Source organism: Urocitellus parryii, chromosome 1, assembly GCF_045843805.1.
Source record: "Urocitellus parryii isolate mUroPar1 chromosome 1, mUroPar1.hap1, whole genome shotgun sequence".
Taxonomy (NCBI): domain Eukaryota; kingdom Metazoa; phylum Chordata; class Mammalia; order Rodentia; family Sciuridae; genus Urocitellus; species Urocitellus parryii.
Window position 1 is genome coordinate 55,333,967 of NC_135531.1, and position 27,778 is coordinate 55,361,744.

The 27,778-nt window shown below is 38.4% G+C and overlaps 1 protein-coding gene across 1 annotated transcript; it reads left to right on the plus strand.

The window, feature by feature from the left end:
• On the plus strand, positions 1-25,648 carry Marveld2 (MARVEL domain containing 2). Its single transcript, XM_026390849.2, has 7 exons — positions 1-46; positions 3,478-4,641; positions 7,444-7,479; positions 18,132-18,277; positions 18,520-18,691; positions 22,768-22,818; positions 23,945-25,648. The coding sequence occupies exons 2-7, from the start codon at positions 3,493-3,495 to the stop codon at positions 24,065-24,067; spliced, it is 1,677 nt and encodes a 558-aa protein (XP_026246634.1). The 5' UTR covers positions 1-46; positions 3,478-3,492; the 3' UTR covers positions 24,068-25,648.
• The last annotated feature ends 2,130 nt before the right edge of the window (positions 25,649-27,778 follow it).

Genomic DNA, 27,778 nt, shown 5'->3' on the forward strand with positions numbered 1-27,778 from the left:
GTTTCGGTGCCCCAGGCGGCGCGCGCTCTTCCCGGCCGCTTCGCAGGTGAGTGGGGCGCTGGGTGGAGCCGCGTGACCCGAACGAGACGGAAGGGCCCGGCGGCCTCTACAGGTGCGCGGGGCGGGCGAGCCCTCAGCCCCTCTGGGCGCCTCCCGCAGCCCCCGGAGCTCCCCGGCTGCCGCGCTCTCAGTTCAGGCCCTCGATACCCGGCGACGCAGGCCGGATCCGCGGCGGAGACGCACCGGCGGGAGGGCGGGGAGGACCCGGTCCCGCGGGGTTCCGCACCGCAGGTGCTGCCGGCCTTCCGGCTCGCGGCGGTCGCCCCCACTGGAATTCGGGCTGTCTTGACCTGGGACGTCTGGCGCGACTTAGTTCCGGTCACTTTGGGGCCGAATCCCGAAAGAGTGTATTTTCAGGAGGAACCCAAAGGCGGGACGCTTCCAGGGGGTGGGTAGAGCGATGGACAGTAGACTCTGGGACCCGGTGCCCAAAGGCTCCGGGGGAGAGGGCGGGGGAGATGCTCTGTCCCTGGCAGTCCCGCAGGGGCCTCCCCTGCTCCCCCATCCCCACGAGGCCCAGAAATACCTGAAATCGATCCTTTTCTTGGGCCCAGCAAAATTGAAAGCCAGGAAAGGCGGTGATTCTGGGAATGTAAAAGTAACCTGGCGTGATTCCCTTGACACTTCGCCGAGGGAACCATTTCTCTTCACCACCGCTGTGGCTTGCCTAAGATCTGTTCCAACAGAACTGATAGTCAGGGTCCTGGTCCCGAATTAAACAAAGCGGCTCCGCCTAAGCGACCTGAAGGCATAAGGTGTATCCAGATATTTAACATGAGAGAAAATACGGCTGACTTTCCCCTTTTAAGATATTTTGCTTTTCTACAATTCAAATTTAAAATTGTTGCTTTTTATTTAAGCATTGATAAAGTGGTCTGACTCAAATAAGCCACTTTTCTCAGGTGAAGATCAGTGAGATTAAGCTCCTGTAGGTTCATATATATCATAGATATTGAGTGGCATTATGTAAAACTTGCCGAAGTTACTTGTTGTGTTTTTGTATGTTTTTTAGGAATGTATTTCAAAAACTGCATTAGTAGAGAAAAAAGAAATACTGTGCATTTCATTTCCTTTTTTGCTGTGCTGAGAATGGAACCTAGACAGCCTAGCAGGCACTTTACCAACGAATTACATCCCAGCAGTACTATGCATTTCTTGAATTTAAATATTTTTAGACAATAAAATTCTCTCTGTGAGTAGACTGCCTCCCTGACAGCCCTGCATTGCTAACAAGCATCTGAAACTTTTCATCCTGCTCTTCTCCAGAGATGGAAAAATGAAGAATTTGCAGTTAAATGGATGTCTGACATTTGTTTCAGTGTAATCTACTGACAGAGAGAATAGGATGGGGGAATATAGATGAAACAAAATTGGCCATAGCTGGGTAATTGTTGGAGCTAATTGATGTCTATACAAAGGTTCATAATACTATTCTTTCCACTTTGTATTAAGTTTGAAAATTCCTATAATACCTTAATTCCCTGAACCTAATATTTTACCTTTTCTCAGACTCCATCCAACATGGTCCATTGGATTATTTCAGTGGCTTTCTAGCTGGTCGTCCAGTTTACTTTCTGGTGTATTCTCTGAACACATCATCCAAGTGATCTTGTTAAAACAAATCAGATCAAGTCACTCTTCTACTTAGAATTCTCCAATGACTTCTCATCTCACTCCCAGTAAAGCCAAAATCTGTTCCAGTGGTTTTCAAGGCCCTATGTGATGAGATGGACTCAGTTCTACTCCACACACTCTCACTCTGCTGCTGCCATGCTGGCCTCCCTGCCTTCATAGTTCTTAAACTTGTTAGGTGTTCCTGCTAAAGGGTTTTTGCAGTAGTCATTTTATCTGCCCAGGAGCACTCTTCTTGATATCTGCCTAGCTTCCTCCTTTATCTTTAGTTCTGTATTGAACTATCATACTCTCTATGAAGACTTCCCAGGCCATTCCATTTAAAACCATAACACTGTCAACAGTGCACTCCTGGCCCCCTTGTAAACTTGTTTCCTTAGCATACTACATATTTTATTTATTTATCACCTGTCACCCCCCATTAGAATTCTATGTCCATACAGGCAAAGACTTTATCCTACTTTGTTCACTGACAGACCAGCATGCCTGATGCATGGCAGGTGCTTAGTAAATATTTGTTGAATAACAGGTCTCCATTTTATAAAGTAAAATGAAACAAAGCCTAGGAATATCTAAATTTTTCAGCATCTTAAAGGTGTGGTTATCCATTTTAATTTTGAGAACTTCGTTGTGCAAATACAATACCATGTGTCTAATAACTCTTCAAGAAATATTTAGAAACAATTCAAGGGAGAAATTCAATGTACCTTAAACCTAGTAGTTACTTTAACAAATGGTTTCTTTCTTTTTGTGTATGTGTCCTGGTCATTGATTTCATGAAAGAAATCAACAAACTTGGTAAAAGTACTTTTTCAGTTAGATTGAATATTTCGTAAGTTTTTCTTACGTGACAGCAAATCACTTATAGATAATTGTTCTGGAAAGAATGATATTCCTAGTCACTGATGCTGCTATTTTGTACCTCTGGGAACTTTAACCTTTGGCAATTTTTACCTCTAAGAACCTTTAAAATCTAGTATCAAGCGGGGCATGGTAGCACATGCCTGTCATCCCAGTTACTCTCCAGGCTGAGGCAGGAGTACTGCAAGTTCAAGACCAGCCTGGGCAATTTAGCAAGACCCTGTCTCAAAATAAAAAAGAAAAAGAGCTGGGAATTTTGCTTGGTGGCAAAGCACCCTGGGTTCAATCCTCAGTACCACAATAATATAAAATGAAATCTAGTATCAAGTGTTACTGTTTTAGAGGGGACAAGTCTTCTAAATGACTTCCTTGTTTTAGGAAGGAAAGGAGCTGTGTTTTAACAGACTGCTTCTCTTTGGACATTCCAAAGCACGTGTGAGTTAATGAAAATGATTATATTGCTGACCCATCAAACTTTGGTATGCTTAGACTCTTAAATATTTTGTTTTAGATGTCTGAAGGAAGGACTCTACTTGGGATTGTGTTAGCATTATACAATGTTAAAGTTTTTCATTTTTGTTTTTTATATTTTACTGTTTATAGGGTTTTTAGATAAATTAGACACACACACATATATGTGCCACCATGCTTGGCTAAATATTTCATTATGTAAAATTCAGAGTTAATAGTTAAATTTTTGATTGTACTTAAAATGGCATAAAGTAGTAACTTGGTATTCTTGAGTTATCTAATTGTTACATATACCTAAAATATACATGCTTATTTTTTATTTTTATATGTCATAATAATTAGATATAATTGTGTTGGTCTCCTGAATACATTTTGCTACAAAGTAAATAAAATCAGCATCATGGAAAGAATAAATAACTAAGCATAAGTAAAAACTATAATCTTTGGTCTCAGGTGTGAAAGTCACAAATGTCGTCAAATGATGGAAGATCCAGGATTCGGGAGAGAGGCTACAATGAGGTCCCAGGGGACTTGCCTCATCAAGATGGCACAGTAAGAACCCTCCAGACTCTTCACGACAGTGAGCTGGCTGTAAGTGCTGATCCTTTGCCACCTCCCCCTCTCCCATTACAGCCACCATTCGGCCCAGACATCTACTCAAGTGACACTGAGGAACCAGCCATTGCACCAGACCTCAAGCCCGTACGACGCTTTGTCCCTGACTCCTGGAAGAACTTCTTCAGGGGAAAGAAAAAGGACCCAGAATGGGATAAGTCAGTGTCTGATATCAGATACATCTCCGATGGTGTGAAATGTTCACCTCCTGCCTCTCCATCAAGATGCAACCACCGATCTCCCCCCAGCTCCTACAAAGATCCTTCTGGAGGGTCAGAAGGCACTTTTAATTCCCCAAAAGAGTCTGATGGGATGTTTCCCCAGGATCCCTATGCATCTCTGGACCGACACACACAGACAGCTCGAACATACAGTGAGAAGGTAGAGGAGTACAACCTGAGGTATTCCTACATGAAGTCTTGGGCAGGTCTGCTGAGAATTCTGGGTGTGGTGGAGCTGCTTCTGGGGGCCGGAGTCTTCGCATGTGTCACAGCTTACATTCACAAGGACAGCGAGTGGTATAACTTGTTTGGATATTCACAGCCGTATGGCATGGGAGGCGTTGGTGGCCTGGGCAGTATGTATGGGGGCTATTACTACAGTGGCCCCAAGACCCCTTTTGTACTGGTGGTTGCTGGATTAGCTTGGATTGCTACCATTATTGTTCTGGTTCTTGGCATGTCCATGTATTACCGAACTATTCTTTTGGACTCTAATTGGTGGCCCCTAACTGAATTTGGAATTAATGTTGCTTTGTTTATCTTGTACATGGCGGCAGCTATAGTCTATGTGAATGATACCAACCGAGGTGGACTTTGCTACTATCCATTATTTAATACTCCAATAAATGCAGTGTTCTGCCGAGTAGAAGGAGGACAAATAGCAGCAATGATCTTCCTCTTTGTCACCATGATTGTCTATCTTATCAGTGCTTTGGTTTGCCTAAAGCTCTGGAGGCATGAGGCAGCTCGGAGACACAGGGAATATATGGAACCGCAGGAGGTAAGTGATTTTACAATCCCTCATTTCTTATTGTTTTGTTTTATTTTGTTTTCTGTAATTTGCTCCCTTGTTAAAAATACATGATAGTTGGAACAGAAGGCTTTTATCAACATCCACCTACCTACCTCTCTCTTTCTCTCTCTCTCCCCCCCCCCAACCTCCACCCCTACATATATATGTATTCATGTGTCTGAGGTTGGAAAATCCTACCTCATGTCTGACGTCTGACTTGCTTTGACTGAGATAAGCCATTCTGGAGTTGCTTATTGTTGCAAGTAGACACCAGATGTGTAATAGGAAGTTTGTCATCTGTGTTATTATGGCTGTGTGATGCTAAAGAGAAAAACAGCTACTGAACAACTACTGAATTTCAGTAAAGAAAAATAACATACCTGTACAATAAGTGTCTCATCATTAAAGTAACTTTGAGAACTCTTTTTTTTTTTTTTTTTTTTTGGATACTGGGTATTGAGCCCAGAGGCACTTTGCCACTGAGTTACATTTCCAGTCCTTTTCATTTTTTGAGACAGTGTCTCACTAAATTGCAGAGGCTGGCCTTGAATTCACGATCTTCCTGCCTCAGAATTCTGAGTTCCTAGGGTTATAGGCTTGAGTCACTACACCTAGTTTGAAAACAATTTTGATTCTTTAATATGGTAAAATTTAGCCAGGAACAGTGGCACATGCCTATAATCCTAGGGACTCTGTCTCAAAATAAAAAGGGCTGTGGATGTAGCTCAGTGGTAGAGCATCCCTGGGTTCAATCCCTAGTATTGCAAAAATCAATAAATAAAAATGTGTAATTTTTTTCAGTTGCAGGAGAAAAGTATTCATTTAAGTGTTATAATTAATTTCTTCCAATGAGTTAAATAATGCCAAATAAGAATATGGAAAACCACATTTTTTAAAAAATATTGAGAGGTTGAATTCTAATGAATATACCCTGAAAACTTGCCTATTGGTTTTAATAATTCATTCTTACTGTGGGTTAAACTATTAAAATTAAAAGCTCTATGCTTGTTTTTATTTCTTGAATTTAACTAATTAAATGTAATGAGAACACTGAGGATAAAAATAATGAGAATGATGAGAAAAAAGAATAATACCTGGAGGGGATAAGATTATGTAGCATCCCTATTTAAAATTATTTTAGTTTAATAGTAGCAAAAGTGTTAAAGTATATTCTGCTAGCTTCATTATACCCTGAAATAAACTGATGTTTTCCTATCTTCTTAAGAGATATAAGCAATAAGGGCTGAGGTTATAGCTCAGTGGTAGAGCGCGTGCCTTGCACATGTGAGGCACTGGGTTCAATCCTCAGCACCACATAAAAATAAATAAAATAAGTAAAGATATTGTGTCCATCTTAAAAAAATATCGTTAAAAAAAAGAGATATGAGCAATAGATTTTTCTGTGCCACTGAAAATATCAATATTTACCTTAAAATTTTTCTTAATTTTACATTAACTGTATTATGAATTTTTCCTTTCCTATTTTTTCCAAAACTTCCTAGATAGTATATAATTGTACATGGTATAAATAAAAATTAAATCCTGTCCTCATAATAACACACATTGACATGTATTTTATTTTAATCTTTTGTAAATCTAATATAGAACAATTGTAAATAGTTTTATAATAAGAACCTACATGTTATAAAGAACCTCAAAGTTTCAGTGTGATTCATAATTTATTATTACAGAAGACATTCATCTTTCTAGAATCCTACTTAGATTCAAATCATTTCTAAAAATTTATTTTGGCACTCCAAGCATATTTCTTAAATTTATATCTCTCTGTACAAATAAAGAATTTAAAATTCTAATCAGTGTGAAATCCAGATAGTGAGACTCTTCTACATAATTTTATGCTAGTTTAATAAGTTATTAAATTTTAACATTTCAAAGTTCTTCATTAATGATTATCATTATTAGCATGATACTTTATTTTGCATTTCTCAACAAACATTTGTTTCTATAAGATTTTTCATAACACTTGATTAGACCTCAGTTACCTCAGTTGTTGTATTGTTATAACTTCCTAAAGGTTAGAAAATGTTAGTATTCTTGAATTTTTTCTATTAATTTTATATGATAAACATGTTAGCTCTTTGATCATTCAAGGTAATAATAGCCAGGAATAAATAAAATGTCAAGGTAATTCAAGCAATTTACCTAATAGTCTCCACAATCCCCTTATGTCCAAGTCTTCTCTATGCTCTTGATTGACAGGGAACTACAATTATCCATCCTCTGATGGCTGCGGTTATAGCTCAACTCTACCACTGAGCTATAACCCCAGCCCCTATTGCTTATATCTCTTAAGAAGATAGGAGGGCTGAGGTTGTGGCTCAGCGGTAAAACGCTGGCCTTGCACGTCTGAGGCCCAGGGTTCGATCCTCAGCACCACATAAAAATAAATAAAATAAAGGTATTGTGTAAAAATGTGAGTGTGTAACCGATGTGATTCTGCAATTTAAAAAAAAAAAAAAAAGAAGAAGATAGGAAAACATCAGTTTATTTCAGGGTATAATGAAGCTAACAGAACATACTTTAACACTTTTTGCTACTATTAAACTAAAATAATTTTAAATAGGGATGCTACATAATCTTATCCCCTCCAGGTATTTTTATGGATCTACTGATCCATAAAAATCTAGGCGCATGAGTAAGAGAAACATCCATTAAGTAGAGGATCAATCTCTGCATACTTGAAATTAGGCTGTAAATCCAAGCGGATGAAAATATTTGCAAAGTAACTTAACACACCTTTGAAAAATCATTTTTCACTTTTTGTTCCAGATAAATGAGCCATCTTTGCCATCGAAAAGAAAAATGGTGAGAAGAAAGTTTACTTCATGTTTTGCTTTCTCTAGATTTGTTATACTTTTCTCTTGTGTCTGTTTATCTACATAGTAGCAACATCCATTTGTGAAAGTAAAGCTATTACAATGAGTTCATGAGAAGACTTCCAATTTTTCCTAATACTAAAAGAAAAAAATGACTCTGAACTATCCCTTTTAATTTTCTTAAATGGAAGTTTATATAAGTGAACATAGCTGGTTTTCCTTAAAATTTATTTTTTTTATATGAAAGTAATTTTCCTAATTTGTTTTTCCTTTAGCTGTACTGAGGATTGAACCCAAGGCTTTGGGTTAGGCCATAGAATGCCAGGCACACACTGAGCTAAAAGACCTTTTTTAAATTTTTTTAGTTTGAGACACAGCCTTGCTAAGTTGCTGAGGCTGTCCATGAACTTGCAATCCTCAGGTGTGTACTACCATGTCCAACTCTTCATTTGTCTTTTAAATTATTTGCTATTCTTTTTTTATTCTTCTCATCTTGTTTTCAGATGTCAAATATTTATAGTGTTAGGGTGTTCTTATTCCATACTTTACTAGCTGTGTGACTAGTTACTAGTTATGGCATTTTTTTTTTTTTTTTTTGTACCAAGGATTGAATCAGGGGTACTTAACCACGGAGCCATATTCCTAAACATTTTTATATTTGATTTTGAGGTGGGGTCTTGGTAAGTTGCTTAGGGCCTCACTAAGTTGCTGAAGCTGCTTTGAACTCCCAATCCTCCACCTCAGCTTTCTGGAATTACAGGCATGTACACACCTGACTGTAGCAAGTTTTTGAACCCTTTCATGCTTCTGTTTCTTTTCTTTTTTTCTTTTTTCTTTTTTTAGTTGTAGATGGACACAATATCTTTATTTTATTTTTATGTGGTGCTGAGGACCGAACCCAGTGCCTTCCACATGTGAGGTGAGCACTCTACCACTGAGCTACAGCCCTAGCCCTCTGTTTCTTCATGTGTAAAACTGGAATAATAATTATAATTTCTACCTCATAATTTTCTGAGAGGATTCTGTGAGATGCCATTGTCATAAATATTTACGTATATGTGAATAATAATTTTTTTCTGAACCTAGGATTGCTCTACCTGTGTGCTACATTCCCAGCCCTTTATTTTATTTTATTTTATTTTATTTTATTTTATTTTTTGAGACAAGGTCTCAATAAGTTGCCAACATTGGTCTCAAATTTGTGATCCTCCTGCCTCAGCCTCCTGAGTCTCTGGAATTATAGGCACGAGCCACTGTACCCAGCATAGTATATTTTAATAATCACAATTTTACCCTTATTGAAAAGTTCCTTTTCAAGATATTGGGCATTATTTCTAAGCAATAAGAATCAGCCTTTGGATTTGTTTGAAAGGGGTAATATTCTCTTAGTTCAAAATTCGAAAGTGTCTATTAACAGTCTTCTCTGACTTCTGTACACAGCTTTCTAGTTCTTCTGCCAGTTGGGGGAGGGGGCTGGAGTTTTTATCAGTGTCTTGTGTTCGTTTCAGAAATGAACAGGATATACATATCTCACAACTCTATACATGCTTACTCTGTTTCCACCTTTTACACACATGGTAGGATGCTATGGTCTCTTATTTCTCTTAATACTTTCTAAGATATTTTCTTTTTTAATATTTATTTTTTAGTTGTAGTTGGACACAATACCTTTATTTTATTGATTTATATGTGGTGCTGAGGATGGAACCCAGGGCCCTGCATGTGCTAGGCAAGCTATCTACCACTGAGCCACAACCCCAGCCCCCTAAGATATTCTTATTAATACATAAATAGTTTCTGCTCCCCACCCCCGCCCCGCCCTCATATTAGGGATTGAACCACAGGGGTACTTTTCCACTGAGCTACATCCCAGCCCAAGGATATGCCTTCCCATTTTGATTGCCAGATTGTCCTATTAAGGTTTCTTTTTATTGTTGTTGTTGTTGGATGGTTGACTGGTTTTTGTTTTGGGTGGTTGTTTTTGCAGTGCTGGGGATTGAACCTATGGAGGTTTTAACCAGCTTTCATTTCCAGCACTGCAGGTTTCCTCACCTTATTATATAGTATGTTAGGAAGTTTGTTGACATTTGTCAAAATGATATGTGAAAAATGGTATTTCTTTGAATCAGGAATGAGATTGTGCATTTCTCATATGTTATATTTACATTTTCAAGTTATTGATGGATCTGTTCATATTCTGTTCATTTTTTCCTCTCTAAGTTGCTAATTTTCACAAATCTTTTAAGTGAATACTTTTTTTGTGGGACAGGGATAGTACTGGGGATTGAGCCTGGGATGCTTTACCACTGAATTATATCTCCAATACTTTCTTCTTCGTTTTTTTTTTTTTTTTAATTTTGAGATAGGGTCTTATTAAATTGCTGAGGGTTTTGCTGAGTTGCTGAGGCTGGTCTCAAACTTATGAACCTCCTACCTTATTCTCATGAGCCTGTGTAAGTGAATACATTTTGAAGATACCTTATGAACTGGGCACAGTGGCTTATACTTGTACTGTCAGCCCAATGGGAGATGGAGGCAGCAGAAACCTGAGTTCAAGGCCAGCCTATACAACATGGACAACATAGCAAAACCCTATTTCAGAAAATAAAAAATATATATATTCTTCATAATATCCCTTTTTTTTTTTTTTTAAAGAGAGAGTGAGAGAGGAGAGAGAGAGAGAGAATTTTTAATATTTATTTTTCAGTTCTCGGAGGACACAACATCTTTGTTGGTATGTGGTGCTGAGGAGGATCGAACCCGGGTCGCACGCATACCAGGCGAGCGCGCTACCACTTGAGCCACATCCCCAGCCCTCATAATATCTCTTTTAACTTGTAACTTTATTCTTGACATTGTGACACACAAACAATTTGAAAATGTTTTATTCACATTGAAATAAGGGATTTATAAAGAAGATGTACAGTCTGTCCAAGGGATCATGATTAATACTTCAATGTCATCATTAATTCATTCACTGAACAAACATGTGCCATTTTGGCTATGGACTCATGATAATGAACATTAAAAAGCCCATTTTCAGAGGCTGGGGTTGTGGTTTAGCGGTAGAGCACTTAGCACAAATGAGGTCCTGGGTTCGATCAATCCTCAGCACTACATAAAAATAAAGTAAAATAAAGGTATGTGAATTGTGTGTGGGGGTGGTGGGGATTAAACCTTGGACCTTGCATGCTAGGGAAGCATTCTACCTTGGAATGATGTCCATAAAGGGGTGTGTGTGTGTGTGTGTGTGTGTGTGTGTGTGTGTGTGTGTATTTCAAATATATATTTCAAAGGGCTTGCAAGTCTAGTGGAAAAGAAAAACAGAAAAATGATTAGCAGTGTGTGATGTGTGTATATATGTAAATGAGAGAGATGGAGATCTTTTAAGGACCATAAAATTAAATAGTTGGCTTACAGATTGATGCTTCAGCTTATAGATGATAATGTCTCAAATTCATTAGTAGGTGGTCAAAGCATCCTTTGGGTTATATAATTAGTCATATTTTTTAAAGAATCAATTGTATTAAACAATTTCTGACACATTGAATTATCTGAATTATAGTTGTTATGGCTTAACAACCTTGCTGGGATTTTTTTGGATAGTCATAGACGTTTAGAAATCAAGTTGACCAGTCTGGAATGACCAGGTGTACAGCAAGTGAGGCTGGCATTAGCTGGTTTATGGAAGATTGCAGCACTCCTCTTTCGTGGGGCAGCATAGACCTAGTACTACAAGCATATATACTTTAAATATTGGGTATAGAATTACAGTGATTCTATTTTGAGTGAGTTTCTTTTGGTTTGTTTTTTATCATGCTTTGTCGTAAGTTCTCATTCTCAAAGTATTTTAGTTAGTTTTTTATTTATTCAAAAAAAATTTGGGGGGCTGGGGATGTGGCTCAGCGGTAGCGCGCTCGCCTGGCGTGCGTGCGGCCCGGGTTCGATCCTCAGCACCACATACCAACAAAGATGTTGTGTCCGCCGAAAACTAAAAAATAAATATTAAAAAATTCTCTCTCTCTCTCTCTCTCTCTCTCTCTCTCTCTCTCTCTCTCCCTCTCTCCCTCCCTCCCCTTCTCTCCTCTCTCACTCTCTCTTTAAAAAAAAAAAAAAAAAAAAATTTTGAGACTGGGTCTCACCAGTAGCCCAGGCTGGTCTCAAACTCCTGGGCTCAAGTGATCCTCTTGCCTCAGCCTCTCCCAGAACTAGTGTTAGAGACTTGTACTAGCTTGTATTTTTTTGATATTTATTGCTTGCTCTGAGGATATCCATTTCAATTAGACTTGTTCTTATTCCACGACAGTAGTATTAATTAGAGCAAGTTAAATGAGGGAAGGTACTTGAAAGCTGTGAATTATATATATTGTACACCCTGAAACTGATAATACTGGTTGCCTTGTAGGGAGAGCAGTTGGGTAACTGGGAAGATGAGAGAGGAAGACTTAGTTTTCATTATGTTCCCTTTTAGACCTTTGAATTATATACCATGTGTACAGATTGTCAATTTAAAAATAAAATGTAAAACTTTTTAAAAGTCAAATTAAGGGTTAAGGACATCATTCCAAGGAAGAGTGCTTCCCTAGCATGCAAGGTCCAAGGTTTAATCCACACACACACACACACACACACACACAATTTAGATAAAGGGAATTATTTTATAAAAGATGACAACTTGGGCTGGGGATATAGCTTAGTGGTAAAGCACAGGTATGCATGAATTCCCAGGTTTAATCACCAGAATCACAAACATAAATAATAGATAAATAAATAAGCAAAACATACTTTTGGGTAGAAGAGTTTGTTAGCTTTGGAGGGTTAAAGTTATATATTTTGTGAATGTTATATATTTTGTCCAGCACCAGGCTGGACAGGGCTGTCTCATTGGGATATAGTGAAAATGTAGCAGTAGTTGTCATTTTTGCCCAGGGTAGAATTTATGGGCTTCCTGGTCAATTTCTCTGAGGTGGATGATGGGATTTACTAATGGAATTGAGTGCAGAACAGAGTCAACCCCAAATGCCAGGACAAATTGGAGAAAGTTGCCCCAGAAGATAGTGCAGTCAGTATTATTGTTTGGTAAGAACGTACGAGTGCGGGCTGGGGCTGAGTACTTGCCTAGCATGTGTGACGCACTGAATTCAGTCCTCAGTACCAGATAAATAAATAAATAAATAAATATGTCCATCTACAACTAAAAAATAAATAATTGGACTGGGCTTGTGGCTCAGTGGTAGAGAGCTTGCCTAGCATGTCTGAGGCACTGGGTTTGATTCTCAGCACCATGTATAAATAAAATAAAGTCCATTGACAACTTAAAAATAAATAAATAAACAAAAAACGAATGTCCAGCCGGGCATGGTGGCACACCTCTGTAATCTCAGAGGTTTAGGAGGCTTAGGCAGGAGGATGGGAAGTTCAAAGCCAGCCTCAGCAAAATCGAGGCACTCAGTGAGACCCTATCTCTAAATCAAATACAAAATAGGGCTGGGGATGTGGCTCAGTGGTCAAGCCCACTGAGTTCAATCCTCAGTACTTCCCCACCCCCCAAAAAAGAATATGTAGGTGGCACAGGATTAGGATGTTCTGTCAGAGAGTTCTAACCCTGGAACTCTTTCAGGCTGCCCTGGGAGGTTGGCATATGGCATGTTCAGGTGTGTTACAGGGCTCCTGATTCTGAGAGGTACTGGAATGGTCAGGAATAACCTTAGTAGATGCTGGAACTTCCAGTCCCACAAGTCTTTTGGAAATCATATGAATACAATTAGCTTCCTCTACTATTTCAAAATATGGGACCTAAGCTGGATATGGTAGCACACGCCTGTAATTTCAGCTACTCTAGAGGCTGCAGCAGGAGAACTACAATCGAAGCCAGCCTGGGCAACTTGACTCTGTCTCAAAATAAAAATTTTAAAGAGGAGCCAGGCACAGTGGCGCACACCTATAATCCCAGCAGCTTGAGAGGCTGAGGTAAGAGGATCGCAAATTCAAAGCCAGTCTTAGCAATTTAGTGAAGCCCTAAGCAACTGAGTGAGACCCTGTCTCAAAATAAAAAATAAAAAGGGCTAGGGATGTGGCTTGGTGGTTAAGTGCCCCTGGGTTCAATCCCAATACCAAAAAACAAACAAACAAACAAAAATCACAAGGCGGTCTACTGTATAGCTCACTGGTAGAAAGCACAGGCCTCACAAGTACGAAGCCCTGAATTTGATCCCTAGTACCGAGGAAAATAAAAAAAGATATAAGAGCTAAAGCCAAAAAGCATCCTTTTAACATTCTCTTTTCCTGGAGATAGATCTCTATGGATGAACAGATTTAGGTATATTCTACAGATAGACCTCAGTGATCTCATTATTTAGTTGATGACTCTCTATTGGATTTGCCCATGAGATACCTGATAGAAAGGACAGTATCTCCAGTTTTCATTGGGTATGATTTTCACCTGCTTCCTTCCTAAATCAGCAGGGAAAAATCCAAGACTAGCCTGGGAGAGGTAGTGGCATGTGATGAAGAGGAAATGAACTGTAGAATTAGATATCTGAATTATGGTGTCAGAGCAGCTACTTAGTAACTCTGTAATCCTGTGGAAATTACTTACCTTCTCTGAACTTCTGTTTTCTTTCCCTTGTTTAGACTATATACTAGGCCACCCCTTATTATTTTGTACGTTAACAAATATAATTTTTAAAAAGCTAAGGTCATTTGGAAATGAATTAATATACAGACATAAAATATGATCAAATAGAGACAGCAGCAAATTCTAGTAAACCCTCAGTGCTGAGTAGGTATTTCAAGATGGAAAAGTCAAAATCTAATCTGGGCCTTGAGGATGAGGGTATGGGTTTAGAGTGGAGGCTTTATATTGTTACATTATACCCTCTAAGGGGAAAAGAATTAGAAATCTGACAAATGCACAGAAAAACAAATTCACTGGCTTTCCCTGTTTATAACTTTAAAGGATATATTCAGCCTATTTTTTAATTTGAAAAGCTTAATAATAATATCCATAGCATTACTTGTCCTGTTGCTTAATTATTTTCTATTATATCACAATAAAGCATTTCTGATATTTGCTGACGAAACTGAAATTGATTAGAAGCAAAGAAAGGTCACATTAAAACTGGGGCTGCCGGCCCTTTCTCTCTCCTTCCTTGGATGTTTGTAATTAGGAGCACTATTTAAGAGTGTCCCATTCAAGGGCTGGAGTCTAATATTTCTTCTTTTTTTTTTTTTTTAAAGAGAGAGTGAGAGAGGAGAGAGAGAGAGAGAGAGAGAGAGAGAGAGAGAGAGAGAGAGAGAGAATTTTTAATGTTTTATTGTTTAGTTCTCGGCGGACACAACATCTTTGTTGGTATGTGGTGCTGAGGATCGAACCCGGGCCGCACGCATGTCAGGCGAGCACGCTACCGCTTGAGCCACATCCCTAGCCCCTGGAGTCTAATATTTCCCACCCATGAAAGCCTAGAGGTTTTAATTCTTTGTCTGATGTTTCGATTTCTTTCCAGTTGAGTTCTCCACACTGATGATCAATGAGATTTACCCAAAACAACAACAACCACAAAATGTTAAGATACCAAATTTTAAAAAATATTAAAGCAGACAACATAGTCTATCTGGAAATTCAACTTCTTAAAAACTCTCTTTTCGTATTAAAAGGTAAATCTGAGAATTAGAGATGGGCAAGTAAGGTAAATGATAGTTCTTGCTTAACTTTTTTTTTTTTAATCTAGAAACAAATTAATTATGGCTTCTCCTACCCATTGTGACTACCTGGGCAGAATTCAAGACTTTGACCAGGAAATCTGAGATTAATGCCCAGGGCCATGTTCCATAGTTGCTTCCTCAGCCAGCACCAGAGAACTAGATCATCAAATGTTTAGAAGTTAAGCTAAAGAAAGATGCCACAAAATGGAAATCTATTTTTTCAAGCCAAAAAAGTGTCCCTTGATGTTTAATACCATGATTCATTTTCAAAATTAAACAGAGGAATTCATTAGGATGAAGAAATAGAACCCTTAAAAAGAAAAAAAAAATGAAGAAAAAAGAAATGGCACCCTAACACAAAACACAGTAGAATGAATACTAACCTCAAAATGTGTTCCCTAAAATATCCTTGCTGTTTCCTCATTCTGTACCCACTTGCATTTCTGCTGCTTTGGGCCCAAGTGGCTTAGCATGTTTTCTGCCTTGATGATCTGGTTTCCTTTCCACCCAGTGCTGTGGTGTGGAGCTTCTCCTTTCTGTAATCTCCCTTGGGCTGGTTAACAACCTCCAAAGCTGATCCAGTCCTAGGGGTGTGCTATTTGGTGAGTTAAGAGCTGGTGGTTTTTAAAATGAGCTAATGTTAAGCCAAACCTCAAAGCTAGTCTAAAGTAGGGAAGTCAGAAAACAAAGGACTTAAAAAACTGTCCGGCAAGATGGAGAGCAAGGTTTCAAAATCCTGTTTTGTATTTTGTTTGCACTGAAACAGGGCCCCTCCCCAGCCACTAAACTCAGCAAGTGTTTTTCAAAGGCTTGAGGGGTTAACAGGGGGAAGAAGTAACTGCACCAAAGAAGAATCATGATCCCAAGCATGCTCTGACCTTCCCTAGTGGTAGAGCATTGCCTGTTCTGTTCCTTTCAAACTCCCCAGTGCTTCTGGAACTTTGGATGTCAACATTACACATTTAAATAAGCAGGTTTCTTGAGGTTATTATTTTTTTATGTTTAATGCACCATGGGCTAGAAATATGGCTCAGTGATAGAGCACTACCCTAGCTCTTGCTGGAATCCCTGGGTTTGATCTCCAGCACTGCAAAAAAAAAAAAAAAAGGGAGTAGCAATGAGAATGTAGCTCAGTGGCAAACTGGTGGCCTTGCATTTGGAAAGCCCTGGGTTCCATCCCCAGTACCAAAAAGAAAGAAAAAAAAAAAAAAAGAAGAAGAACCCCACCTAAATAAAAGAAAGGTTGGGGTGGATAGCAATGAACCAAATAGTTCTGGGCTTTTTTTAAAAAAAACTTGTTTTGTTTTGTTTTGTTTTTGTACTTATAAGTGGACAGTATACCTTTATTTGATTTCTTTATTTTTATGTGGTGCTAGGGATTGAACCCAGTGTTTCACACGTTCTAGGCAAGCACTCTGCTCTAGTTCTGAGTTTTAATTATGGCTTTTCTACTTAATTGATGTATGACCCTGGAGAATTTACTTAATTCTCTCTTAACCTCACCTCTTTAGGTATAAAATGGAAACCTCTCTTCTGTCATCCACCAGCCTTTCTTGTCCAATGGAACCTCTAAATAGCCTTTTCCCAACCCCAGAGATGAGCATCCTCCTTTGCCTGCATATTCGGGGTGGATTCTGCTGGTTCTTCCAATTTCCCCTCTCTTAGCTATATCAGCCTTTAAAACCTGTCCCCTAATACTTCTCTGGGCTGTTTCATCTTGCATTTTCTTTCTTTTTTCCTTAAATGGTGGGGATTTTTATTGTTGTTGTTTGTTTGTGTTTGTTTTTCTTTTTTTGTTAACTAAAGGGTAACTTACTTCACCATCTCTAGAATACAGAACTCTCATAGCCCCTTTCAGGAATCAGAGTTTAAGGACACTTAGGCAAGTTAGAAACATAGGCTGCCTTTATTCTGTGGTTCCAGGAACATATCCCTTACATTTAAAAATACTGAGGATCATCAAGGTGTGGTGGCATATGCCTGGAATTCCCATGGACTGAGGAGACTGAGACAGGAGTATTACAAATTCAAGGCCAGCCTAGGCAATTTAGCAAGAACTAGTCTCAAAGTGAAAAAAAAAAAAAAAAGTGTGGGAGGGCTGGATATATAAGTTAGGGTAGAATGTCCTGGGTTTTATCCCCAGTACTGCGAAATTTTTTTAAAATTTTTTTAAAGTACATAGGATCAGAAAGAGTTTCTTTGCTTTCTTTTAAAAATAATAAAAATGGTATAACTCATTTCTATTCCTTCTTCTCAGTAGCTAGTTTTTTTGCCGCCAGGGATGCTGGGGATTTAACCCAGGGGCAATTTACCGCTAAGCTGTGTCCCCAGCCCTTTCTATTTTTTATTTTGAAACAGGGTCTCACTAAGTGCTTAGTTTGCTGATCAAAGATGTGATCCTTCTGCCTCAGCCTCCCAAGAGTTCTGGATTACAGGTGTACACCACCACACCCAGCTGAATTTCTTATTTTGAATTATTTTAAAAATTATTTTATAATTACTTTATGAATCCTAAATAAGTAAGTACTTAAGACCTCTAATGCCTCATTTTATCATCTACCTTTAACATATACAATGTGTAATTTGAGCTGGAGGATGTTTTACCTATTATATATACCATTTTCCAAATGTGAGTCCCCTTAGCTATTACAAAAACAGTCAGCACACCCTGTGACTATAAAACATTTAATTCTAGGGCTGGGGCTGGGGCTCAGTGGTAGAGCGCTTGCCTAGCATGTGTGAAGCACTTGGTTTGATCCTCAGCACCACATAATTTAATTCTAAAGTGAAACATTTAATTCTAAAGTGAAATGTTAATTAGGATTTCTACTTTTCGTCTTCCTGCCCTCTCCCTATTGTCCCCTAAGAATAAATTCAGGTGGTTTTGCTTTCCTACTCCTGTGTATATATCATTCCTGTTTTTCTCCCAACCTGCAGTGTGAAATGGCCACCAGTGACAGACAGAGAGACCCAGAAGTTAATTTCACAGACTTGAGAACAACAAAAATGAAACCTGAATTGCTGAGTGGACACATCCCTGCGGGCCACATTCCTAAACCCATTGTGATGCCTGACTACATGGCGTGAGTGTCTACCCCGAATTCTTCAGGGTAGAATTGAGGAGTCCCATTTGGGCCTTTCATTTTTTTACATGTCTCCACATTAATGCTCTGCTTGAAATCATTAATGTGAATAGTCGTTTGTATCCAAGAGATAATATACTGAACTGAAGGTACAGTATAGTCAATGAAGAATAAGCTAAGCTGATTTCCCCTACATCCTGTTTTAGTGATAAAGTTGTAACTTTGGTTTGTTTTTTCCTCAGAAAATACCCTGTGATTCAAACAGATGATGAACGGGAACGCTATAAAGCTGTGTTCCAAGACCAGTTTTCAGAGTACAAAGAGCTATCTGCAGAAGTTCAAGCTGTCTTGAGGAAATTTGATGAGCTAGATGCGGTAATGAGCAGGTTGCCACATCATTCAGAAAACCGACAGGTCAGTGTCTGCAACTGCCTAGGAAGACCACTGAAGTTTAGAGGAGAAATAAAATCTGACCATTTAAAAAATCTGGAACTCTCTGGGCTGGGGTTGTGGCTCAGTGGTAGAGTGCTTGCCTAGCATGTATGAAGTACTAGGTTTGATCCTCAGCACCACATTAAAGTAAATATGTAAAATAAAGGTATTGTGTCTATCTACAACTAAAAAAAAAAAACTTTAAAAAAATCTGGAACTCTCTATATCTGCTATCTCTTCTAGGGAAGTATTTTAAATTTTCAGGATAACTAGTTAAGCTGGGTGCAGTGGTGCACACCTGTCCTAGCAACTTCAAAGACTGAGGCAGGAGGACAGACAGCAAGTTAAGGTCGTCCAGGGGAATTTAGCAAGATACTGCCTTAAAATAAAATAATAAACTGACTGGAGGCATAGCTAAGTGATATAGCATACATGAGGCTCTTGGGTTCAATTCCCACTACCACAAAAAAAGAAAAAAAGTTACTAGTTAAGATTACCATTCGGGGCTGGGGATGTGGCTCAAGCAGTAGTGTGCTCACTTGGCATGCTTGCGGCCTGGGTTTGATCCTCAGCACCACGTACAGATAGGGATGTTGTGTCTGCCGAAAACTAAAAAAAAAAAAAAAAAAAAAAAAAGATTCTTTAAAAAAAAAAAACATTACCATTCAAGGGAATGAGGATATATAGCTCAAGGGAAGAGTCCGTGCTTTGTATATGGTCTTGGGTTTAATCTCCAGCACCAAAGAAAAAGAAATTGCCATCCAAATTGCATGAGTTAATGCCTTTTCCTTTACTTATTAAATTTACTTATTAATTATTTGCCTACATAAGTAAAATATAAATGTGCCTAAAATACATACTCACTCACAGTCCCAAAGAAGGGCAGCACACTCAAATTGGGATGAGGGGAGGAAGGGTATAAGGAACCACCAATGTAGTGCATTTCCCTGCCAGGCCAACCAAGGGTTTCCAACCCAGGCTTAGGGCACAGAGAGCAGATCCGAAGCTACAGATGTGAGCTACTAGGTGCACTATCAGAGTGATCTCTGTGACTATGGCAGAGGGCCAATGAGACTGAAGCTTTCTGATTGATTGATTGATTGATTGGTACTAGGGATTGAACCCAGGGGTGCTTTACCAGTGAGCCACATCCCCAGCCTTTTGTTTTTTATTTTAAGACAGGATCTTACTAAGTTGTTGAGGTTAGCCTTGAACTTGTGATCCTGTTGCCTCAGGCCTCCAAAGACACCAGGATTTCAATGTGCACCTTTTATATCTCTGATTGATTCAAGAATACCTTGTAATCAGTGACAATTTAGCGAGGCCCTGCTAAAAAAAAAAAAAAAGAGGGAAAAAAAGGCCAGGAGCAGTGGCACAGGTCTATAATCCCAGCGGCTCTGGAGGCTGAGACAGGAGGATATGGAGTTCAAAGCCAGCTTTAGCAAAAGTGAGGCACTGAGCAACTCAGTGAGACCTTGTCTCTAAATCAAATACAAAATAAAACTGGGGATGTGGCTCAGTGGTCTAGTGCCCCTGAGTCCAATCCCCACTATGAAAAAAGAAAAAACTGAGGATATAGCTCAGTGGTAAGATGTTCCTGAGTTCAATCCCCAATACAAAAAAAAAAAAGAAAGCAGTAATACAATATATTACACTTTATGTCTGTCATTTCCACTTGTTAACTATTATGAATAATGCTGCTGAGCACATTTATGTTTTTTTTTTAATGGAGAAAATATATTCTAGTCTATTGCTTAAATTTTTTTATGGTATTAAGGATTGAACCCAGGGACATTTTACCACTGAGCTATATCCCCAGGCTCTTTTTAAATTTTGAGACAGGTTCTCACTAAGTTGCTTAGGACCTTCCTAAGTTGATAAGACTGGCCTTGAACTTGTTATTCTCCTTCTTCTGCTTCCCAAGTTGCTGGAACTACAGTATATGCCATTGCATCCAGCTTTGTATGATTAAAAATTTTTTTAAATGTCAAATGCATTTATGCTTGTGAATATATACATGTGTATATACACATGTATACATATAAAATTTTCACCTGAGAACCCCAGTTAATTGGGCATCTTTGTTTTGACTATAGACTTGTAAGTATATATTTAAATTACTCATACTTATGAGCTGTCTAAACCAAATGTATACTGTAGTGACCTTTTCCCAGTTCTGAAGTGATGGAGTAGTGCTGAGACACTAGTACCATGAAGCAGGAGAAATCTAGCAAATCGAGGATCAGTTAGTACCATTTGGAAAACAAGTCAGGTTCACAAGTCTGAGAAGAGTGACTAAGTTTAAAGGCCATCGGAACGCAGGAAATGGTGGTACAGACCTGTAGTCCCAGCTATACAGAAGGCTGAGGCAGGAGGGTCCAATTAAGCCAGGAATTCAAGGCCAGCTTGGGCAACAGGCTAAGACCCCTTCCCTTTCATACCCAAAGAAGAGGAATGTAAGGAAGAACAAGCAGACCATAGTGGATCAGCATAGTTGGGAAGAGAAGGCTAAATGAGAGAAATGATCCTGAAAACCCTGATTGCCACTGTAGCCTTTGAGCAGAAACCCAGTGGTCTCAGCATGTGTACTTTGTAGGAATGCCAAGAGTTCCAGCATATAGGACTACAGTTGGGGGATCCATGGGTTCTGGTTAGAGTGGGGCTGAGAGACTATCATACCATGATGTGCCTACATAATTAATAAAATAGTCATTACCCCTGATTTTTAATATGACATAGCAAGAAAGTAATAAAACTGTCAGGCTCATGGATATAATCTGTGTCTTCTCTGGACCTTATCTAAAGTAGATTCATTAATTGTATCAGAAAAGTTAACTTTTCATAGACCACAGGCTGAGCTTTGTCTTGGCAACAGTCTGCAAGGCTCATTTATTTTCCCACCAGGTCCATAGGGAAGCTTGGGAGGCATTTCAAAACTCCATGGGCTTATTTAAAAGCACAGGTTCTCTCACATACCTGGTTGTGCACCCTTTAAAAATAAAACAATCACAAGATTTTTCTGAGACTGTAAAGTAGGAATATTGTTCCAAATAATCCCTCTGGTCCTCACCAGCTCATGAATTCAGTGTCTGTGGCAGGTTAGAGTGAGTTTTACCACTCTTGTCTCTTCCTGCATCTCCAGTACAGCTCCCCAACCCTGGAAGCTAATTTAATCCTGGCCCAGGACCTATTATTGTACATTACCACTGAGTTACCAAGTTCATTTTCACTGCTGGCAAGTAATCAAAACACAAACAATACTCATGGTCTCAGAATATAAAAGATATTGAAGAATTAAAATATACTGGGAAAAGGATATGGGTAAGTGATACAAAATTGTCTCAAGAGAAATTTTAGGACTATAAATTATTATACTTTTCATTAGATTTGTTGTGTCTGGTAACCTCTATACATAGTTTTGCATAAAAAAATGAAAGCATTACTCTAGTAATGCCTTTTGAGCATTTAGTGTTCCCAAAGGGGACATCCTTTGGGAAGATTCAACCCCATAACACATTTTATATTTATTACATGTATTTATAGTAAATATAAAACTTAGAATAAAGTTAGAAGGAACCTTATATTAGCTATTTTCAAAAGTTAAATAGTCTCAATCTCTTAATCGCACCACCAGTTTCTTGAAAGGGAACTTTCCAAAGAAGATGAAAATGATAATAATAGCTAATGTGATTATTCATAAGCATCATTTCAAATAAGTGAACCTTCTCACAGCCCTTTGAGCTGTTTACAATTATGATTTCTACTTTTCCAATCAGGAAACTAAATCTTGGGATAAACAGCTTGCCCAGGGTCACACAGCTGGCAGAAGATGACACTAGGAGTAGGGTCTGGTTTTATGCAGTCAGTACCCTTTCTGTCTTGTTCATCCCTGAATCCCAGTGCCTCTCTGGCAGATAATAAGCCCTCAAACATTTTCTCTGTGAATATTGTCATAATAATTTCAGGCAAAAATTGTTTTCTAATTTCCAGTGTGTTCTGAGATATGATTTGAGTAAATGCAAATGTTTTAACTCAAATATACAATATATTATTTTTAGGAACATGAAAGAATTTCAAGAATCCATGAAGAGTTTAAGAAAAAAAAGAATGTGAGTAAAACAGTTGTCTTCTTCAGAGTGTATTCTTAACTTGATACACTGGTGGTAATTGACAAACTAGATTATTTTTGCTAAAGTACAGTAGTACTTCCTTATCCATGGTTTTAACCACAGTCAACCATATTCCCAAAAAATTAAATAGAAAAATGCCAGAAATAAACAATTAGTAAGTTTTAAATTGTGTACCATTCCAAGTAGCCTGATAAAATCTCACTCTCTCTCCAGCTTGCCCTGGCTGTGAATCATTTCTTTGTCCAGCACATCCACATTGTACTCACCACCCAAGTTGCTTAGGAGCTTCCCAGTTATCAGATTGACTGTCAAGATACCATATACTTGTATTAAAGTAATAAGATTTCTTAATAATGACCTAGAGCACAGGAGTAGAGATGGTGGCAATTTTACTACAGCATGTTGTTATAGTTGTTCTGTTTTATAAGTTGTTGTTAGTATCTAATTTATAAATTAAACTTTATCAGAGTTTAATTTTTAATTTTTCTGATTGTAGATTATAGAGATAAAGATATATAGAGATTATAGATATGTATATACACACATACATAGAGAGAGGGGAGTTTGCTGTATTTCGTTTTTATATGTCTTAAGACGCTACTTGTTAGGTACTGTGGGTGCTACAGAAGGTGTTTTCTTGTAATCCCAGGCCTGAATACATTCTGTCCTGTCAGTTTCACAGCTTAGGAAAGTGGGGACTGACCTGTAACTCTTTACCACCCACATTTTCTTCAAAATGATTATTTTATATCTTTTTATGTCCACCCTTTACTTAATCTAATAAACCAATTAGAAACTGGAAAGACCTTATTAATCTTTCCTATACTTATTAATTACTTTTTATTATACTTCAAATTATTGAAGCTGCCTCAGCTCTTTATACTTCCCACTTGATTTTGCTATAAAATTGAAGTGGCTTTAATTAATTAAACACAGTCTATTTTTTTTTTTTTTTTAAGTAAGAACTTAACTGCTGTTCTGATTAGGGAGGTTTAAAAATCTTCTGCAAGTTATTCTGTGTAGGACCATTTTCTGGGGTAATGGATTTTTGTGTTCATTGCTGAGAAAGCCAAATGCTAAAATAATAGCTATGTTTCTTTTATAGGATCCTTCATTTCTGGAAAAAAAAGAACGCTGTGAATACCTCAAGAATAAACTCTCTCACATAAAGCAAAGAATTCAAGAATATGATAAAGTAATGAATTGGGATATAAATGGTTATTCTTAAACCTTATCTGAAACAACTTTTTATAACAAATTTACTATTTATTTACTGCTTTTTTATGCTAGTCTCTGTGGTAGAGAAGAAAGTGCCTCTTCAATCTGATCCTCATTGGCCTAACTGGCATGCAATGTTAATCAGTATGATTTGCTCAAACATTTCAGAACAGTTTCAGCTCATTAGGAGACTGAGGCAGGATGATTTTTAAGTTCAAGGCCAACTTGGGCAATGTCTTGAGACCCTGTCTCAAAAATAATATTAAAAAAGAGCTGGGGATGTAGCTCAGTGAAAGAGACCCTGGGTTCACTCCCCAGTACTGGGGGGGAAAATCAAATCTACTAAGGGCCTTCACTGAGATGGGAGAAATCCTGAATTCATCTGTGTACAGTTCCATATTGGTTTGTCATTAAAATATGTTGTAGAGCTAGGCATGGTAGTGCACGCCTATAATCCCAGCAGCTTGTGAGTCTGAGACAAGAAAATCGCTAGTTTTCAAAGCCAGCTTCAGCAACTGTGAGACCCTAAGCAACTCAGTGGGACCCTGTCTCTAAATAAAATTCAAAATAGGGCTGGGGATGTGGCTCAGTGGTCGAGTTCAATCCCTGGTACAAAAAAAAAAAAGTATTGTAACTTAGAGATCATATCTTTGTTGTATGAGGAGCAAGTAGACTCTCCTCCTGGTGCTGCTTTTTCCTATAGTCAGGCAGTTTCCTATAATTTTTCTAGGACAAATTTCCTAAGAGAAATTCTTAAAAGATTCTTCCTAAGGAAAAATGGATGATACCTTTTCACAGGTGTCATTTTTTCCCTTGAAAGAGAGTTGATTCCCAGATCGACATTGTCAGGCTCTGTGATTTGGGGCAAGTTGCTTGACCTCTCTGTACTTGTTTCCTCTTCTGTAAAATGAGACTAAAATAGTACCTACCTCATAGATTGGTAATGAGGATTAAATGTATTCACAGTTGTAAAGGGTTTAGAACGAGCCTCTTGACAATAAGCACTACATTAGGGTTGTGAACTCTGTAGGAGTGTTTATGAAGTGAATAAACTGCAGAGACTGAGTCTCAAGAAGAGGTCCATGGTAAGCAAACCCAGCCAACTGACTAAAGGCCACGTGTCTCATGGTTTTCTTTTTGTCCTGTTAACCCTTAACCACACATGAACTTAGGCAGATGCTTCTCCATGGTTCTGTGGCCCATCGGGGTCCACCACAGCCTCCCTGTCTTCAATCAGTGTTACTCTGCACGACTCCATGTCCCCACAGCCCAGCGGGAGCAGCAGGACTCTGTGAATGTTGTTCCCCTTACGTCCCCTTTGACATCCATCCGAATGTCCCCTGATATAATATTGCTTGTTCTAGTGTTTATTGTTAATGTTGCATTCCTTAGTTCCCAAAATGCTTAGGCTGTGCTGTTTCTGAAGAGGTAACACCTAGGGAAGTGTGAGACCAGGAGAGCCTCTGACTAGAGCAACCTCGCCTTCTGTGTCATGTTCTGGGGCCCCACGTTAGTATTCTACTTTAAGAAGGGTTTCAGTGCTTTTATTTTAAAAAAGTAAAATATTACCATTTTGGTATACTGTAAATGATTAGATTAATATTGAAACTAAATGTTAAGGAAATTCAACTTTGTGAAACTTTATTTTACAATTGTGTTAATCTTCAAAATAAATGCTATAACACTAATTTTTTAAAATTTTTACATTAATAACTAGGTATATTAAAATTTCAATTACCTGTTATATTGTTGTGTTCTTTATTTTGTATTTGTTCTTTTTTGAAATAAGTGACAGTAGAGTGTACTTTAACATGTAACATATATGGAGTATAACTTTGCATTCTTGTGGTCATACATAATGTGGGGTTACCTTGGTCGTGTACTCATACATGAACATAGGAAAATTATGTCTGATTCATTCTACTGTCTATCCTAGTCTCATCCTCCCTCCCTTCCCTTCATTCCCCTTTGTGTAATCCCATGAACTTCTATTCTTCCCTCTATCACCCCTTACTGTGTGGTAGCGGCCGCATAACAGAGAAAATATTCAGTCTTTGGTTTTTTGGGATTGGCTTATTTCACTAAGCATGATATCTCCAGTTCCGTCCATTTACCAGCAAATGCCATAACTTTATTCTTCTTTGTGGCTGAAAAGTATTTCATTGTGTATATATACCACATTTTCTTTATCCATTCATCTGTTTAAGGGTACCTAGGTTGGTTCCATAGCTTAGCTATTGTGAATTGAGCTGCTACAAACAATGATGTGGCTGTGTCACTATAGTATGCTGCTGTTAAGTCTTGGGTATACAGTGAGTAGTGAGATAATTGGGTCAAATGGTTGTTCCATTCCAAGTTTTCTGAGAAGTCTCCACACTCTGTGTGCTTTTATTGTTTGCTTGAATTCCTGTTTTCACTGTACACGTTCTTAAAAATATTTTCACCAATCAGAAAAAAAAAAACTGGAAAGTCATTGAAAACTCACAGGCTATGACATTTGGGTGATTGGCCTTTTCCCCATGCCCCAATATTTACAAAATTCAAAGTCAAGGCCACTGTATTGGTTTCCTAAGGTGGACTTAACAAAGTACCACAAACTAAGTGGCTTAAAACAACAGAAGTTTGTTGTCTCAGTTCTGCAGGCCAGAAGTCTGAGTGAGGTCAAGGTGTACACAAAGCTATGCTCCCCCGAAAACCTGCAAGGTGATCCTTCCATGCCCTTTCTTGCCTCTGGCAGTCTTTAATATTACTTGGCTGGTAGATGCATCTCTCCAACTCTCCAATCTCATGTGGTCTTCTCCCAGTGTCTTTATAGCTGTCATTTTATAAGAACATCAGTTATATTGGATTAGAGGCCTTATCTTAACTGATTGTATCTACAAGGGTTTATATTTCCAAATAAAGTCACACTCTGAAGTAACAGAGACTTCGGCATACCTTTTTTTGAGGGGACACAGTTGAAACCATAATAGCCACTTTTGATAAGTTGTGGGATTCAGAAGAAAAAATACTTCCCTGTCATTTTTTCCCCTTCTATCCAATTCTATCATGCATTTTAAATGGAAACAATATGAGGCTATATCAGTGTATCTAAAACTTGAAAATAGTATTTTTCACTCACCCAGTTATGGTTCATATATTTCATTGTGCCAGACGTTGTTTTAGTGATTTTTATTTTGTTTTGTGGTGATGGTGATCAAAGCCAGGGCCTTGCACACTCTGGGCAAGCACTACCACTGAGCCACACCCCAGCCCCAGATGCTGTTTTAGCATTGAAAATGTAGTAATCAACAAAACAGAGATCTTAGGGCTGGGATTGTGGCTCATGGTAGAATGCTAGCCTAGCATGTGTGAGGCCCTGGGTTCAATCTTTAGCACCACATATAAACAAATAAAATATTAAAAGAAAAAAAATAGAGGAAAACAAAAAGAGATCTTAGCCAGGTGCGGTGGCACATGCCTGTAATCCCAGCAGCCTGGGAGGCTGAGGCAGGAGGATTGAGAGTTCAAAGCCAGCCTCAGCAAAAGCAAGGTGCTAAACAACTCAGTGAAACCCTGTCTCTGATTCAAATATAAAATAGGGCTGGAGATGTAGTTCAGTGGTTGAGTGCCCCTGAGTTCAATCCCCAGTACCAAAAACAAAAAACAGAAATCTTAAGGGTTGATAATTAAGTGAGTATTGTTGTTACGTGCATTTCTAGAAAGTTTGTATAGTGATCCT